The following is a 16,943-nucleotide window of genomic DNA, read 5'->3' as shown; positions in this document are numbered from 1 at the left end:
TGTAAAGATTTAATTATTGGGTGAGTAGTACTATGGGGCGAGGGCTTGTTTCATTCTCACATGTGTATACAGGGAGGGATATATGTAATAGAAATTCTCTATAACACTAATTGCTGATTTTGTTTTGTATTTTATGTTTGTAGTGCACACTATATAATCTTATTCCTAATCTAAAGAATATCTTTCGGTATTATCTACTCATATTATTAGACATATATTAACAAAGGGCCTGTGTGTGTATGCGTGTGTGTGTATGGAACAGTCTCCTCTGCTCATGCTCAACTACAGCCACTAGATGGCGCATGCACACGCATTTAAATTTGTTCACATGCACGCACGTTCTCACTACGAAAGGTGTGTGTGTGTGTGTGTGTCTATGGAGCAGTCCGCTCTGTTCATACTCAACCACAGCAAAGGGAGTTGGTGTGAATTCCACGGAAGATGCAGAAGCTTATACAAGTGTGACTTGCATGTGGTGAGATGACACGTGTATGCACTTTTTCATTTTTTGTGGTAAATCTACACTGTACGTTCGCAAAACGAGCTACCATACATTTGCCTGAGACAGGTTCCAGCCTGTCACACTCAATTTTTGCCACAGCTGCACTCAACTACACATCCATCTCAGACAACATACAACCTGTCCCGGCCATCTTAGCTGACGCCACTGCAAGTTCACTAATATAGTAAAACTGCTAGGAAGTCTTCCGTTTTTTTTTTTTGCAGCTAGTATTAAAAAATCTTAAACAAAAAGTACAGGATAAACCTGATTGTTTACCATATTTGCAGGCAGGCAAAAACCTAAATGACACAAAGTGAAATAAAGTCCTGTCTCATCTCAGCCACCTTAGTTTATATTTATTTCCACAGAAAACTTATTTGAACAGGAGGACACATTTCAGAAAGAAGAATGGATTTTCCACTTTCAAAGTGATCCAAAAGTCATAGGATGGTGTTAACCCTTAAACCGCCAAAACCGGCTATAGTTGGTTCCCAATGCAAATTGCTAGCATGCCAGAGCTGAGTATACTCGGAAAAATACATTTTTTGAACACCGCAACTGGCTAGAGTTGGTTTCCAGTGCAATTTGGAAGCACGCTGAAGTCAAGTATATGTGGCGACATACATTCGGCGAAGTACATTCATTGAACTCCACAGCTGGCTAAAGTTATTTCTCAGTGCAATTTGCCAGCATGCTGGGGGTGAGTAAATTCGGCAACGTATTTTCATTGAATCCCACAACTGGCTATATTTGCTTCACAGAGCAATTTGCCGGCATGCGGGAGCTGATCGGTCAGTGGCGTATATTTGTTGAGCAGCCAGCTCACGACCACTGCCGGCCCCGGCAGAACTGCAGCACTACTGTCTCTGGGATTCAGCCGCTGCAGCAGACGAGCCTAAAATCATCAGCATTTACCTCTGTGTGCTTGCATGCAGCCAATTCAAGCACAGTTGGCTCGGTGATTTATTGAATTTCATCAATTGCATCAGTTGCACCTTGAATATATAATAATGGATTGTTGCAGTAGTTTTTTTTTATATAGTTTTTACAATTCATTTGCAGAGTGTAAAATGATCTGTGTTGCAGTAATTGTGATGCTCTATGCATGAAAAAAAATACGTGCTCCATTAAAATTTCACATTTTCTCTGTGAATTATGACGTTTACTTAAAAAGTGCAGCTAAAAAGTATTTGCCGTCCAGGGGTGCATTAACCCCCAAGTATGTGGTGGTTTAAGGGTCAATATAGTCCAGCCAGCTTATATGTGACTAAATGGGATGACATGAAACTCAATTATTCTCTCCCTAACATCTTTCCTCAAAAACAAATATTTGTTGATGATTTTAAGCAAATTCTTAAACCACTCATGGCTTGTTCTTCTTTTACAATGACCACTGTATAAATTAATTCATTGGGACAAATGGAGATTATTTCATTCAGCCTTGAGAAAGTATTATTTTGTTCCTCCTGAGGGCATCACAGTAGTTTATTTTTTTATTGACAAGCCTTTTCTCTAATCCTTGTGGTAGTGTAATTATGAAGTTATTGTAATCCAGGATCATTCTTCACTTATGGTTGAATTAGCTGTTACACACCAAGGCCTTAAGTATAGCACATGGTATTTATAAACAACTTCAAATTTCAAATATTACTTTGTTAAGGATACATTCTCACAGACTGAATTTTCAATTGAATCTAACTCCTCTTTTTACATGTTGCATCTGTCTCTTAAGGCTTGTGTAAGAGACCAGATAATAACATATTCTGCATAAAACAACAGTATACACTAAGAATGCTTAAAATAATCAAATCTTAAAAAGTGAGGAGAAAAACAGTTTGCTGTAATACCAACTTCTAATCTTGAAATCCCTAACTCTACAAAATAAGTCTGACCTTTTATTACCAAAAAAACCAAATAACTTGTACCTAAATGACATTATTCAAATTCGGAAAGAAAAGAGAAAGCAGCCAAGATACCACCACAACATAAATATAAAGGGGACTTAACTGACAAAATTAGTGAAATCAACAATACATGCAGTTCAAGAACAAATCAACAAAAACAAACAATTTAAAAATGATGCAAGAGTATGCATTCAGAATCCATGAACAATCAAAACTTACTAAACCATTTTCTGGACAGAACTGCAAGCCCAAGCAACATTTATTCAGATTCAATTACTACCTCTGAAATGAATTGCACTATAAAATGTATGGAAAGTGGAAAATCTTCAGGTCCGCATGGATGCTCTAAAAAATGCATAGTGTTATCTTTGTGTGTTTGTGATCTTCGCTCTAAATTTGAACACTTTCCTTTACTGTTTCTCATAAACTTGCACGTTTAAGAATAACAATTACTGCATTTTAAACAATAACTCTTTAAGGCATAAGCCACAAAAATCAGATTCGATATTTCACCCTATCATCAGAGACTTTATGTCCTCTGATATAGCACTAATTATTTAAGTGACTTTATTGACATATGCCACAGAGGCAATGGAATTAAGTTCTGTATCTGAGGTCAGTAAAGCATGCAACAAATAATACATAACCCTTCTATGTGCTGATCACTGTGTGTGGGGGCCATGATCAGAGGACCAATGTCAATTTGGGTGGTGGTTGAGTGTTGGCTTGCTATGGTTTAACAGACCACTGCAATTCAAGAGCTCAGCAGAATACCCAAATGGACTGCACATTTTTGTCACTTGGTTTACTTGACTTGTTAAAAGTTATAGTTAAATTCATAATGTGTGCTTATTTATTTATTTATATGTTTATTGTTCAAATTAAAGCTGTTACAAGAAATATTAATGCAGTGGACTCAGGGAGAGGCAGAGTTTTGAGCCAAGAAGATTTTGCTTAGAGCCTCAGTTCGACTAGGGGCGGCACTGCATGTAATCACTTCTTCTTTAAAATATGCAATATCCAGCTATTGGCACATTGGAACAAGATCATTAAATGAGACTTGAAAAACATTTTTTCATCTTTCAAATAAAAATACAGACAAAATGGCTTTCTTTACATGTAGATTATGAATTTTGTTCAGTACGATATGTCTCAGGTTTCCAGAACCATCCAGTTTTTCTACTTTGAAGACTCTCGTTTTAAAATTTCCATTAAGAGAGAAGAAATTTAAAAATGAATATTAAACATGCAATGCGCATGCGCACACTGATGAGTGAAAAACCACACCTCAAAGAACAGGTTTCTTCTCAGAATATTCTAGAAATGGGTAAGTACAACTCAAAACAGTACACCATACAGTTTTATGGTGGAATCATACCACGACCCATCCCTGATTGAACATTTTGAACTATGATAACTGTAGGTGGCCAGTCACGATGTCTGGACTACAAATGCCCTCAGAAGTAGTTTCTCTGTAGCATGAGCTAACAGAACAAGGTCATTTCTCATCTACACAGAGACTGTCTTCAAGCACCACAAGTGGTATGCTGCCGGATGACATCAGCTGAGCTGCTGCTCTTACTCAGCTCTCACCTTCAGCACAATATCACCACTATACTCTTTTGTAAGTCGCTTTAGATAAAAGCATCCTCTAAACTAATAAATGTAAATGTACAATCCCTCCATCCACAGTGCAATCCCTAGCAGCTGCAGCAAAACGTTTGTCAGGGAATCACACTGTGATCTCAAACTGAGATGGTCCACTTTCCTATCACCCTTTACTTTCCCCAAAGTCCTTCTGCTTTTAAACATATTTTGCAAATGACATCATCATCTCCGAGTTTTTAAAAATTTCTCCCAGAAGTACATGCTGTGAGGTGGAATGTAGTAAGTCCATTTTACCAAAACATTTTATTAACCATTCAGTTTTTAACCCCCCAAACACAGAGTCTTTAAAGTACTACTTGAACTCGCTTCGGCTTTTCATTAAGACTTGGCTAAAGTGACAAAGAAAAAGCAGCATTGACTGTTTCACAGAGCACAATTTGGTTTAAAACTTGTTTTAATTTTTGAAAGTTTAATTTTGTTTGAAAGTCTGGTCTTTTTTTGTGAAAGACCATGTAAAAACTATGAGCAACGCTTCTAAAATGTATAAATGATCAGCTAAATGGGAGCAAAAATGCAATAAGCCAGAAGATACAGTGGCTACACTTTGGCCGCTCCAGAATCCATTTTAGTGAATCACTACAGTATTACATATGTAATTATTGAATATTTAACACATTTAATTATTTCATTGCTCTCAAAAATCAATCAAATAGACTATAATGTTAATAACTGGTAAGGTTATAATTAAAATTCTTTCAAAAATGGCAATAAACAAAAGAGTGACTGACATAATTTCCCTCCTGCTTAGTTGTTTAACAGGCAGTAGCTCCCAAACCTCACACTGTACATTAAAACAAAAGCAAAGTCAGACAACAGCCAATGCTGATCATATTTAAATAGCTCCGATCTAGTTTTCCATAACACTGCATAATCCTCTTACCTGAAGGAAATGAAGATGAGGATGGTAGTGGTCTGATCATCTGTGCAAGAATTACATCAATGGCTGGACACAAAGAGCAGATGTAAAAGTTGGCAGTGAAAACAGGAGTCTCTTGGGTAGTTTAGCAGCATACTGGCTAAGTCTGCTATCCAAAACCTAACAGATGGGTTCACTGGAGCCAAGTGTGGCATGTCTGCACTGTGTCATATCCAAAATGAAACTGTCTATAAAACACTGTTAACTTAAAAATCACTGGTAAGAGATGTAAAAATCTTTCATGGCAGCAATCACATTATAGGAAACAATTTATTTAATACAGTGGCTCCACATTGCAATTTGTCAATCTGATTCATTTTTTCCTTTAAGAACATCAGAGTTGTCATTCCAAGTGAAGAGAGTTATTCACCTTCAGCCATTCAGTCTTTTCCTATAGCAAACAGAGTCCTAAGCCACCCAACACCTATCTGCTGTATACCAAAATCCAAATGCTATAGTATTTTGTTAACTGGAGGCTGATCATATGTGACAAATGTAAATCACAAATATTTTATTAGTTATATCTGCTTGCATGTGGAGTTAGGACCATTTTTGGTTAATAAATAAATGCAAGTTTCTGAACTACTACATTAGATTAATCCTTTATTAGGTAGTATGTCTGTAGTACTAGGTTGTTGTACAGTGTTAGCCATTATGAATGTAGAGAAAAGCCAAGCAAAATGACACCTTTTATTGGCTAACTAAAAAGATTACAGTATGCAAGCTTTCGAGGCAACTCAGGCCCCTTCTTGATCTTGATTACATCTTGCCTGAAGAAGGGGCCTGAGTTGCCTCGAAAGCTTGCATACTGTAATCTTTTTAGTTAGCCAATAAAAGGTGTCATTTTGCTTGGCGTTTAGGTAGTATGTGATAGAAACTACTATTATCACATTGCAGCAATGAAAAGTTCACATCAGAACAGCTGAAACAAAAACTGAAAAAAAAAAAAACACAAAGACATAAAGAAGACAAAGTACTGCACATTATCAATAGAGTGAAACATGCTTTTGTGTAGATAAAGTTGACGTACATTTATCAGGGTGCACACATAAACAAAACTGTCACCTACACAGGATGGCAATCTGAAACCCAAGACTTATGGGAATGTCATTACATTACAGAAGAGCAAAATAAATTACTGAAGAAAATCCAAATAGAAGGCCTTTACACAATCACAGAAACAGATTTTCTTCTATGTTACTCAAACAATTTCCTCGCCCTATCTGTACAAATATATCCTTAATTGGTGAAACTTAACTTGTTGGTTGAGTATTGTTCATGAAAATATTTGTAAGAGTACTTGTTGTGCTCCAGTAACAATAAATACCTATGAGTGGGGAAGGCATGGAAGGGATCATAGGGCCACCTGTCTGACAGAATGAGTCTAGAGAAGTCTGGAAGAAGTCCAGCACTTTCTTATCCATCCATTACAGGCTGCTTTGGAAAACTTTAAGGATAGCTAGGATGCTAGAAGCAGCCAGAGGAAATTTTTTGCTGGTACGATGGACTAAAATATAAGGCTACCTTAACCTTGGAAATGATTCACAGAGAATGGAGTGATGCAGTTCCATAGTGTGCTTTAATGCTGCTTTATGGCCAAAGTACAACTTGGAGAAAGCAGCAGAGTGGAGTCTGAAGTTCAAAACTTTAACCACTACACCAAACTACCTTCCATAAAAGGGAGAAACTAGAAACTCGACAAAATGGCAACACTGGGAGTTGAACCCAGACTGCTCCAACATTCCATAACTATGCCATAAACCTGACCAGCTCTAACATGTCCAGCAATCTGATCGGGTTCTTTCTATTCTAGCCTCTTACTCTCCCTCCAGTGAGCACTTTCCTAGTTAACCATGCAGCATTACGCTCGAAAATACTTTGGGCTTGAGGCAGCCCATCAATTCCAAAGCCGAATGTATAATACAAAACATCTAATGAAAATATAAGTCATCAGAGACTGCACTGTACCTATCTACCATGAAAACAGTTTCATGAATCATCTATTTCTTTCTCTCTAAAATTTGCATAAAATCAACTTTTAACAAGCATCAGAATTTGCATCGCTGTTTCCTTCAGATAAGATAAGAAGAAAAACTGGAATCAGCATTACTTATTCTCTACAATTTACACCTTCACAGCATTTTACTGCTTTATAATAACTCATATCCTGGAGGCTCTGGCATTTTCTCTTATGTGTCAATATACCTCTTGTTATGAGATGATGCACCCTCACACAGCATTTGAGATGCAGTGTAACATAAAAACAGTTTTTATGAGACAAAGTCACTGAAGCTAAGATAGCTATTCAGTTCCAATTTGCCTAATGTTTCTAAAATATCGTTCAGACAAGATTTGAAAGTCTCCTACATGCTTTGCTCTATGCACTACATGGCAACTTTTTTATATGAATTGACAGTTTTGTTTGTGAGGAAACGTAGATTCCAGTCTTAGGACTTCTTTTGATTTTAATAATTCACACCTGTCGTGATTTTGCATGGCTCCACTCACAGCTGTTCCCATGTTGTTTCTCTCTTTTTCCATGCAAAGTCAAGTTTTCAAGAAAGTCTCTTAGTTGTCTAGCTTTTCTTTCTAGTTCTTGGTTTAAGGGTATTTATGTTTCCAAATTAAGTGGTTTTATTGTCATACCATCCATACACCATATTGCGGCATACACTGGCATGAAATAACTGAGGGCAGCACAGACTTCAGAGCTGTTGCACAAATGGTTTGGATGCTACACTATCCTTCTGCCAGTTGGAATTCATTTCAGATGTTCAGTTGCCTTCTTGGCAATGTAGGTGGTGATAATTGACAAAGTTAGGTCAGCTGCTGGAAGCATAGCAAGGAATTTGGTGCTTTTTGTCAACTTCACCACAGAGCCCTTGATGTTCAGTGGGTGTAGACAGCATGTGCCTTTCTGAAGTCAACAATCAGCTCTTTCTTCTTTTCAACTTTAAGAGAAATGTTGCATTTGTACCAGTCTGCCAATCGTCATATTCTGTAAGCTGATTCATTCCCATGTATCTTCTGTAAACTTACTGACAATGTTAGAGCTGTACACTGCCGTACACAGAGTACAAAATCCTTGGCGTCACCTGTGCCTAGCATGATGATACTGGAGATGGTGTTTCCGACACAGATTATCTAGAGTCTCTCAGTCAGGAAGCCCAGAATCCAGTTCCATGGGGAAGTGTTGTAATCTAGCAGACTCAGCATCCCCATGAGCTTCTGAGGTATGATGGTTTTAAAACTGAACTGAAATGAATGAAAAGGCTTAGGTGTTTCTGTTGTCCAGATGGGACCAGGTCAGATGACATAGCATTTTCAGTGGAAGGTTTGGGCAATAGGCAAACTAGAGAAGGTTATGCGATGTGGGAAGTCTGGATTTGGTGACAGGTGTAAGTGCTATTGGGGAATAGTTATTCAAGCATGAGACAGAGGACTTCTTCAGCTCAGGTATGATGGTGGTGGTTTTGACGCACTTGGGGAAAACCGCTTGCCTCAAAGAAACATTTCAGATGTCTGTGAAGATATCCATCAGCTTATCTGTACATTTCCTGAGCACATGACCAGGTATGTTATCTGGTCCAGCAGCTTTATATAATGCAAACTTTTTCTTACGTAAGCAGTGCACAAGCACAGCACCTATCTTCCTGAGGTGGGATGAACTTTCTCACATTCATGTCATTCAGGACATCAAATCATGTGTAGAAATTATTCACAATATCTGGAAGGAAGGCAGCACAACTGCTTACAGGTGGTGTGGTCTTGAAGTCTGTGACGGCTTGGATTCCCCATTATATGTGCCGTGTCTCTCTGGTGCCCTGACAATGGCTGTGGATTTTCTTGCCATACTCTCACTTAGGTGCTTGATGCAATGTCCTGAGGGATACCTTGTTATCTGATCTAAAGGTAGCATTATGGGTTTTCAACAGTGCATGTACCTCCAGCGTCACCCATGGTTTCTGATTTGCACATGTTCTGATGGTCTTAGAGACTGTCACATCAACTCTGTGCATGTTGATATATCCAGTGGATGATGGCCATAGGTGGCAAATGCTTTAAAAATGACTCAGTCAGTGTGTGATCAAAACAGTCCTGCAGGGCTGAAACAACTCCCCATGTGCCTACACCCTGATCTATTTGAGAGTTGGTTTGGACTGTTTCAGCAGTGTTCTGTATGCAGGCAGTGGAAGAATGGAAACATGATCAGTAAAACTAAGATATGGATGGGGTATGGCTTGGTAAGCATCGCAAGAGTTTGTAAAAACAAGGTCCAATTTGTTCTCTCCTCTGGTTGGAAACTTCATGAGCTGATAAAAGTTGGGAAGAACTGTATTCAAGTTTATATGATTAAAATCTCTAGCCACAATAAGAAAAACACCAGGATGTATAGTTTGCAGCCCTATAAAAGTTCTGTAAAGTACACTCAGCACTTCTTTATAATTAACTCTCACAGGAATATAAATGGGCAGAATAAGAATAACGATAAACTGTGGCAAATAAAAAAGATGTCACTTTACAATTAGACATTCTAGCACTGGAGAGCAATGGCTTGATTCTACTGCAGCATTTCTGCACCAATTATTGTTCTCAAAAGCATACCACTTGGCGCCTAGTACCTTACATGTTACTGAAGCAACTCTGTCCGCTCAGAATCTGTTCAGTCCATCCATCTGAATGGCCACATCAGGGATGTTATTATACAGCCACATTTCAGTAAATTAAAAACGGACCAGTCCCTCATCTCTCACTGGGTTATCCATTGAAGACTAAGATCATCCAGCTTGTTGTTGTGAGCAAACATTTGAAAGCAGGACAGAAGGGAGCACTGGCCTGATCAGTTTTTTTTTCCAATCTTGATGTGGACACCAGCTTGTTTACCCCACTTCTGTTTCCATTCACAATGTTTATGGCAGTGGTGGATCTTTCTTTTGAGAGTTGATTTGCATAAAGATGTGTTTTAACAGCCTGATCATCACAGATTGCCAAGGCTGCTCAACTGTTCCCTTAATGCTGGGATAATAAGTGGTGATCACCAATGCAAAGCAGTGTATAGCAACAGTAGACCCCAATGTGCAAAACAGTGAAATGTGAATTCTTCATTGATTATATAAATACCAGTAACGGTGCATTGCATGATAATATGCAGTGAATACACTTGACTTGATCATTCATAGTTTTCATACTCTCTCTGTACATTTAGCATTCATTTGCTCAGAGGTTGATGTGCTTGTTGCTTCCTGAGCAGCTCTTCTTTTCTCCACCCTAGTGGCCGCTTCTTCTTTTCTTTCGTCAGCATCCTTAATCGTTAAAACTGATTAAGTCAGTGTTTGTGTTGCAATTACTTCGTACATTTTCCTTAATTTTTCACTTAAGCTGGCACTTAAGTCTTCAATCTGCCTCAAGAATGATTTAAGATATGAAGAGGTAGGGGAAGTGATGGCGAAGGTGGTAGGGATGAGAACATCCTGACATCATCCTTCGGTATCTGCTAGAATTCTCATAGCTTGCCATCTATCTCCCACCACACCCTTCTGGCACCTGCTGGATCTCTAAGAAGGCTCCTTTTTCATCCTCAGCTACCTCTACTGCTCAACAAGGGATACTATGTTCCTGGAGCATTGGTCAATTAGTCAATTGATCTCTTGTTCCTTCACAGGACCACCAACCACCTGCTTTCCCATCAACACGCTGCCTTAAGGCCTGCAGCTCTGCTTTCCTTCTCATTCTTTTCACATTTTTTTCTTCTTTCTCTCTCTGTTTCCTGTCCAGGCCCTGCTTTATCCAGCTGTGTGCAAGACCCCTTAACTGAATTCCCAGGAGCTCCAATGTGAGGCAGCTGACCTAATCAAACAACCAGCTCGCCACAGAGCTCAAGTCACACCATTTATATAAAAATCTTGCCATGCTATTGACCTCTGTTTCATCACAGCTTGTTATTTGCCATAATATAAAAATATTTACTTATTTTACTTATTTATTGAGCTTATGTAAAAAGCCAAATTTCCCCCTGGGGATATATAAAGTCTTACCTATCTAATTCTTGTTTAATGTTAATTGGAAATTCCAGTCTTTTGTTTAGGTATATCCTTCGGAGTCATGAAAAAGTTTAAAATATTTAAACTTTAACTTTAAAGCATAGCTACTTTAGTTTACCTAGAATTTACTTTTGTCAATTTTAAATGTGATTACTGAATAATAACAGCTTGTTTGGAAATAAAAACTATTGGTTTATTAGGAAGTTACTGTTAATTGAGAACAATTAGGTTAAATGGGTTTTTTTCTAAATTATTAAACGTTTAATAGCAAAATTTCCTTTTATAGCTGCATTTAGTTTGCCCTCCTAGTTTACTTAATCACTTATTTTAATACATTCCATTCTAAAATTAATTAATATTAAGTGATTGAATTTTTGAGGAAAAATTGTTCAATTAGGTGCTCTCTGTTCCCCTGAAATAATTTTTAGGTAACATTAGTATTTAAGTTTATGCTAATGCATCAAGTTTTAGGCTGGATTTTTACTTAGTAAATTCTTTTAGGTGTTGCTGGGACTTCAGCATGTGACATTACATTTCCTTATTTGGCCGATACCGTTATCCAATGAGACTTACAACATTCATAACTAGGCTGACCCGCCTTTTAAGGCGACCGACTTTTAAGTTGACCACTTCTTAAGGCAATTCAATATGTAGATCAATTTGTTATTTTATACAAACTCATTAATTTGGTTATATTGCATTTGAGCGGTATTACTTTAGTTTCTGTTATTTTTGTGATGAAATTTAAACTTTTTTTCTAAATTGAGGTTGCCCTTTTGAACCCCCCTGATATTTACTACGCGGTGAGGCATTTGTACTCTATCAACATTAATTATTTCCAGAGACATAATTTTGTCTATTTTTCCAGTGCATCGCACACAAAAGCAAGGGAGCGATGGGAGCACCAGAACTCTGCTCACATCATGTCGCTTCGTACCGCAAGCTGCAAGTAGTAAGTCTGTGATAAGCGGAATACCGCTACGCTTTCCACTCACGGGACGGAAGGACAATCCCAACTGCTTTTATATAGTAAGAAAGAAGAAGAAGATATTGCACGGTCTGGAGTAGAAAATCATTTTTTACCTGGAAAAATGAAACTACAAATCCCATCGTGCATTGCAAAATGGACGGGGCGTGTGTGAAACTCCACGCCTGCGTAGCACTCACGGGACGGAAGGACAATCCCGAACGCTTTTATATAAAAGGATTGGTTATGTTTCTTTTGGTTTTCCAATTGGAGCACAGGCAGGTGAAGTGACTTGCTCAGGGTCACACAATGTCAGTAGCGGAATTTGAACCAGTGAACTCGGGGTTTGTGACAATAATACGTACTCCTACAGTTGGGTACAATAGCTTCTCTAGACTTTTCTAGTGCTGCTATGTGGACCTTGTGCCACGGAAGTCAAAGATGCATACCAGACACCAGGTGTAGCCTCACAAGTTTGTTGCATGACTTGACCATTATAGCTTTTGATTTGAATGTCACATAGCATCACCATTTTGAACTGGTTGTTCACACTGTTTGGTTGTGGAGTATGAAAAGGGTAAAAAGTCTTTCTCAGAAGGTACACAATACCATGTATTTAAACCAAACATTTGTACTGCTTATTTGCTAGCTTCCTGGTGATATCTGAACTTTGTCCAGATATCTCTGTAAGGATTCTATAGTATAATCCACCTAATTTAGTGTCAACTGAGAGTTTAACTTAATGATGAATTAAGGAGTTTTCATCTGTAGCCTTCATTTTCATAATTGTAGCAAGTCGGAGGCAGTTGGCAGCACTCTGTGATTTAAGGCTGGTCACATAATCCGACATACCCGGAAACTCAGTACAACTAGTTTGTGACTTGCTTTGATAAACTCGAACTAAATAAAGTGGATTAGGTAATGGATGGGTGGATGCCATTTTATTTGAACTAGGAAGCACCATTAACAATAGTGAAGGATAACAACAGAGAAGAAAGATCAACGACGCCGCATTACCCAATTCACCCAGCCCATCCCATCTTAGTTTCTAAGTGTACCTGTTGTCTTCTGGCAGCAACATAGTTTAATTTCACCATCTCCTTTCCGAATTCCTTGAACCGATTGGCCAAGTCTTGTTCATTAGTGGCATTTTTCACAGCTTCAAGGGCTTCTTCCACCTGTTCAAAGTCATACAAAAGAATGTTGCTAAATCCTTTTTCTTTTGTGTCATGCCTAAATGCCACCAAAACATTTGCTCAGTTAAAGAAAAGAATGTTTGATTCACAATTCTCACATACCAACACTAATGTAATCATTATTGCTGTACAAGTTATGCTAATTTAAGCTTTAATGAGAACAATTGAAAACCTCTAAGCTAGCGGTACAAGAAGCAGCCTCAGCTAATACTCCTGCTAATACTGATTACATTTGCTGACAATTTACTGGCATGCCTTTCTTTGTTTATTTCTTTATTCATTCATTCCCAAATTGAATTATTCGGGTTACACAGCATAGAGGGCTGAGGAGAGAAGGCTTGCCACAGTATTTGAAAAAGATATCTTTTTTTAGTTTGATTTGATTGAGAGTGAGCCACACTATTTTTAAACATTTGAGAAGATTTTAAAAGGGTAAAATGTGTATTCAATTAATTTTACAAAGAAACCTGTTTCACTTGCATCTAATGCTTTATTTAAAGGTGCCATGTTCCTGAATATTTGCTTCTTTTCAAACCCTTAATCTCATCTCTCCTATGCTACACCAAGTGCACCTATGACTCCTGCTGATGATGACAGGCACTGGTTTTGCTTCTTGTTAAATTTTAAGCTCAGAATTTAGTCTTGTAATATCTTTTAATTATACCTTTAATAATTAATTTAACAATTTCAATTAAACTGAATGATGGAAATACAATCCATCCAGAAAGCAAAATGAGGTCCACAGTCAATGACTCCAATGGGTAAACTGCTGTGTGGAGAACTCTGAATGGGAGTTGTGGGCAGTAGCATAATACACCTTGCAATATAGTGTCTTTTAAAGGGTCTTTACAAGCCACCCGTCAAACTCAAGCATCACAATGACAACACAGCAATAAACATTTCAGTCATTTTCAAGTTTCCATTTTGCACAGAATTACTGCTATTTTATCAAACTTTAACCCTTATGGTAAGTATAGAATCTAATGTCTGCATCAAAGAATCGCATTCTACTAAATAAAATGTGCAAAATTACTTTTACCAAGAATTTCAGTAAATGTTTTATTAATTTAATTATATTTATTCACTCAAAAATCCATTATACGTAAGACTTACACAGAAGGCACATTGCTGTAAAAATTCCTATAACCAGGTCTTTCATTACCTGTTTACTAGCATACAGATGTTTGTATCATAACTTCTCTTTATTTAAATATATGTGTAGTCATGACCTTGTGGGGACTAAATGGGAGAAAAAGGAAGAAGCAAAGACAGCAAATGCTAAACAGCTACAGGAGCTCACATGTAAGCAACGTACAATTTTAAGATGAGCCAGTAGCCTCATAACATCAGCCATGTCAGCCAGTATAAGAAGTCGTGTAACAGCAGACAGCAGGGCCCGGGCAGCTCGAACCATTGTGCCACGTTTCACAGAAGAGCAGGGGTCATCGGCAAATTCAGATGATGCAACCCTCATTGTTTCACCTGTAATAAATAAATACATTGAATTAGAGAAGGGCTGAATCAGTGGGAATCTTTAAAAGGAAATGAAGGTCAAGGATTGCTCACAGTACTGAAAAGTAAAAGTTATACTGCTGAAACATTGTGCCTCAAACTTTCTTTTCCATTTTTTTCAGCGAGGGATTACCCTTTACTTTTTTGCTTAGATTACTAAATTACATGTATATAATGTACTAATCCAAACCCCATTTAATAAAATTCACATTTGTAGGTTGTCAGAGCCTATCCTGGCAATATCAGGCACAAGGCAGGAACCAACTTTGGATGAGATGCCAGGTCACTGCAGGTACAACTCTTGAAGACACCATTACTAGAATTTTGAATGGCTAATTACCCTCATACACATACATATCTTTAGGAAGAGGGAGAAAAGCCCAAATACTTGGAGAAAATCTAACTGGTTTAGGGACAATATACGTACTCGACATGCTGAAACTGCGTTAACCTCTATGCTCCAAAGAGATACAAAGGTAACATACGGCATCAACATGAGAGAGCAGGGATATTTTCCTCCTGCATAATTCTGCAAATCATGAGACCTCAAATTAGTGTTTCGCTTTTTCTTTTAAAAAATCAACAAAAGTGTAATGTCACAAGAACAACCATCAGTTTACTTGGACAATGAAGAATTTAAAGAGGAGAATGGAAAGGGCATTGTTTATCACTGGAACACCCTTTCTCTCCCCCAAGTAAAGAAGATAGTCAATCCACTGTGAAAAGAAAATGATTATAGCAGTCTATGACATACACTTGACACCTCTTTAAAAAGGACCCCAGGTCCTGAGACCTTAAGGTTGAAGAACATACAGTACACTCATACTCGGTCTTTATCTTTGTTCAAAATTTGTGGTAGAACAACCGAGTTGTGAATGCTTGGCTGTTAGGATATTCATGCTTATTATTTAAAAAACAAAAAAACGACATAGTGGCTACCAAAACTCAAACCGAAACTAATTTTTTCATGATATCAATTTATTTATCAAAGTTGAACATGTATTTACTTAAACATCTCAATGTGATTGTCTATACATTCCAATAAGGTTTGGTTAGTTGTTCTTACTGATTACCAATACAGGAACCTGGACTCTTAAAATTCCTTTTGCTCTTAGTGTTTAACTCCTGAAATCACAGAGTAATTGCCTCCTATTGTTCTCCAGCTCAGCATTTGAAACAAGTTATGATCCTACAAACAAAGAAAGATGTTCTGAAGTTGTCCCTACTTGTGGGTGTCTCTGCCTTTGTATAAGTATGATACTGTGCTTTCTCAGTTCCATTGTTCTCATACAAAACTACACAACTGTGAGGTGTTGAATGTTGTAATGATGACTGTTTCAGAATGTAATACCAAGTTCTGGTTCAAACGTTACAGTAATTGTGGGTTTCAGTTTAACACAGCAGACAGTTCTTTTTCCTACTTAACACATCTGGACCCACAATGCTTCACTTATTGCTTCACTAATTTTTGAAATCCTGATTTGAATATTTCTACTGTACAGATGGCATCTGCCCATTGCTGGACACACTAACTCAAATATCCATACCCAGTCATAAGTCAAACTATCCTTAATGCCTTTAAGAGGATACAGAGAAGAGGTATACCCGTAGACCCAATGGTGCAAAGACAACAACCTCAACATTAATGTCAGAAAAACCAAAGAGATGGTAATACACCTCAGGTTTTCTGTTTATTCTTTAAAAACTCTTTGTGTTCCATATTTTAGACACGACTAACCTCTTGGTACATCACAGAAGATGACCCACAACTCCTTGTCCTTGTTTTATGTGTCGGTGTACTTAGTTTAAATCACCAATTAAATAAGCTCTCATAAAATAAAGATAAGAGGTCTGACCAATCAGGCGTTTTGTGACTCCGAAGCTCGCCACCCCAAACAGGTTCTAAACAGTGCAGCCGTCCTGCAGGAAATGAGCTGCTTAGCAACAATAGTTAAGGAAGAACACTCATAGATTCATAAATTCTGTTTTTGCAAACTATAGCACTGCCGTCACTTACGGTGTCAATATCTCCTAATTGCTTTAGATATTAAATTTTATATCAGAGTTTGTTCTCTGCTTTGTTTTTGTCATATGTGTGCTAGTTTGACATATGTATTATATAGTCCACAATGCAGTAAAGTGTCAGATGTAGTTCAGTAAGGTATCAGAGCTCATAAGAGCAAGTTACTGTTAGAAAACCAAAGGGGCTGGCTATATTGAATGTTGTTTCTTTGGGA

The 16,943-nt window shown here is 37.7% G+C and overlaps 1 protein-coding gene across 2 annotated transcripts in view; it reads right to left on the bottom strand.

The window, feature by feature from the left end:
- Positions 1-16,943, bottom strand: part of ctnna2 (catenin (cadherin-associated protein), alpha 2) — a 1,795,296-nt gene that overhangs the window by 1,318,196 nt on the left and 460,157 nt on the right. For both annotated transcript variants that reach the window (XM_039751821.1, XM_039751823.1), the window contains exons 4-5: positions 14,510-14,676; positions 13,057-13,176 (exon numbers count right to left, since the gene is read on the bottom strand). In XM_039751821.1, coding sequence (XP_039607755.1) covers positions 13,057-13,176; positions 14,510-14,676 — 287 coding nt within the window. The remainder of the gene's footprint in view (positions 1-13,056; positions 13,177-14,509; positions 14,677-16,943) is intronic.

The sequence above is a fragment of the Polypterus senegalus genome, chromosome 4, assembly GCF_016835505.1.
Source record: "Polypterus senegalus isolate Bchr_013 chromosome 4, ASM1683550v1, whole genome shotgun sequence".
Lineage (NCBI taxonomy): Eukaryota > Metazoa > Chordata > Cladistia > Polypteriformes > Polypteridae > Polypterus > Polypterus senegalus.
The sequence above is the reverse complement of the archived record's forward strand: the minus strand, read 5'-3'. Positions and strand labels throughout refer to the sequence as shown.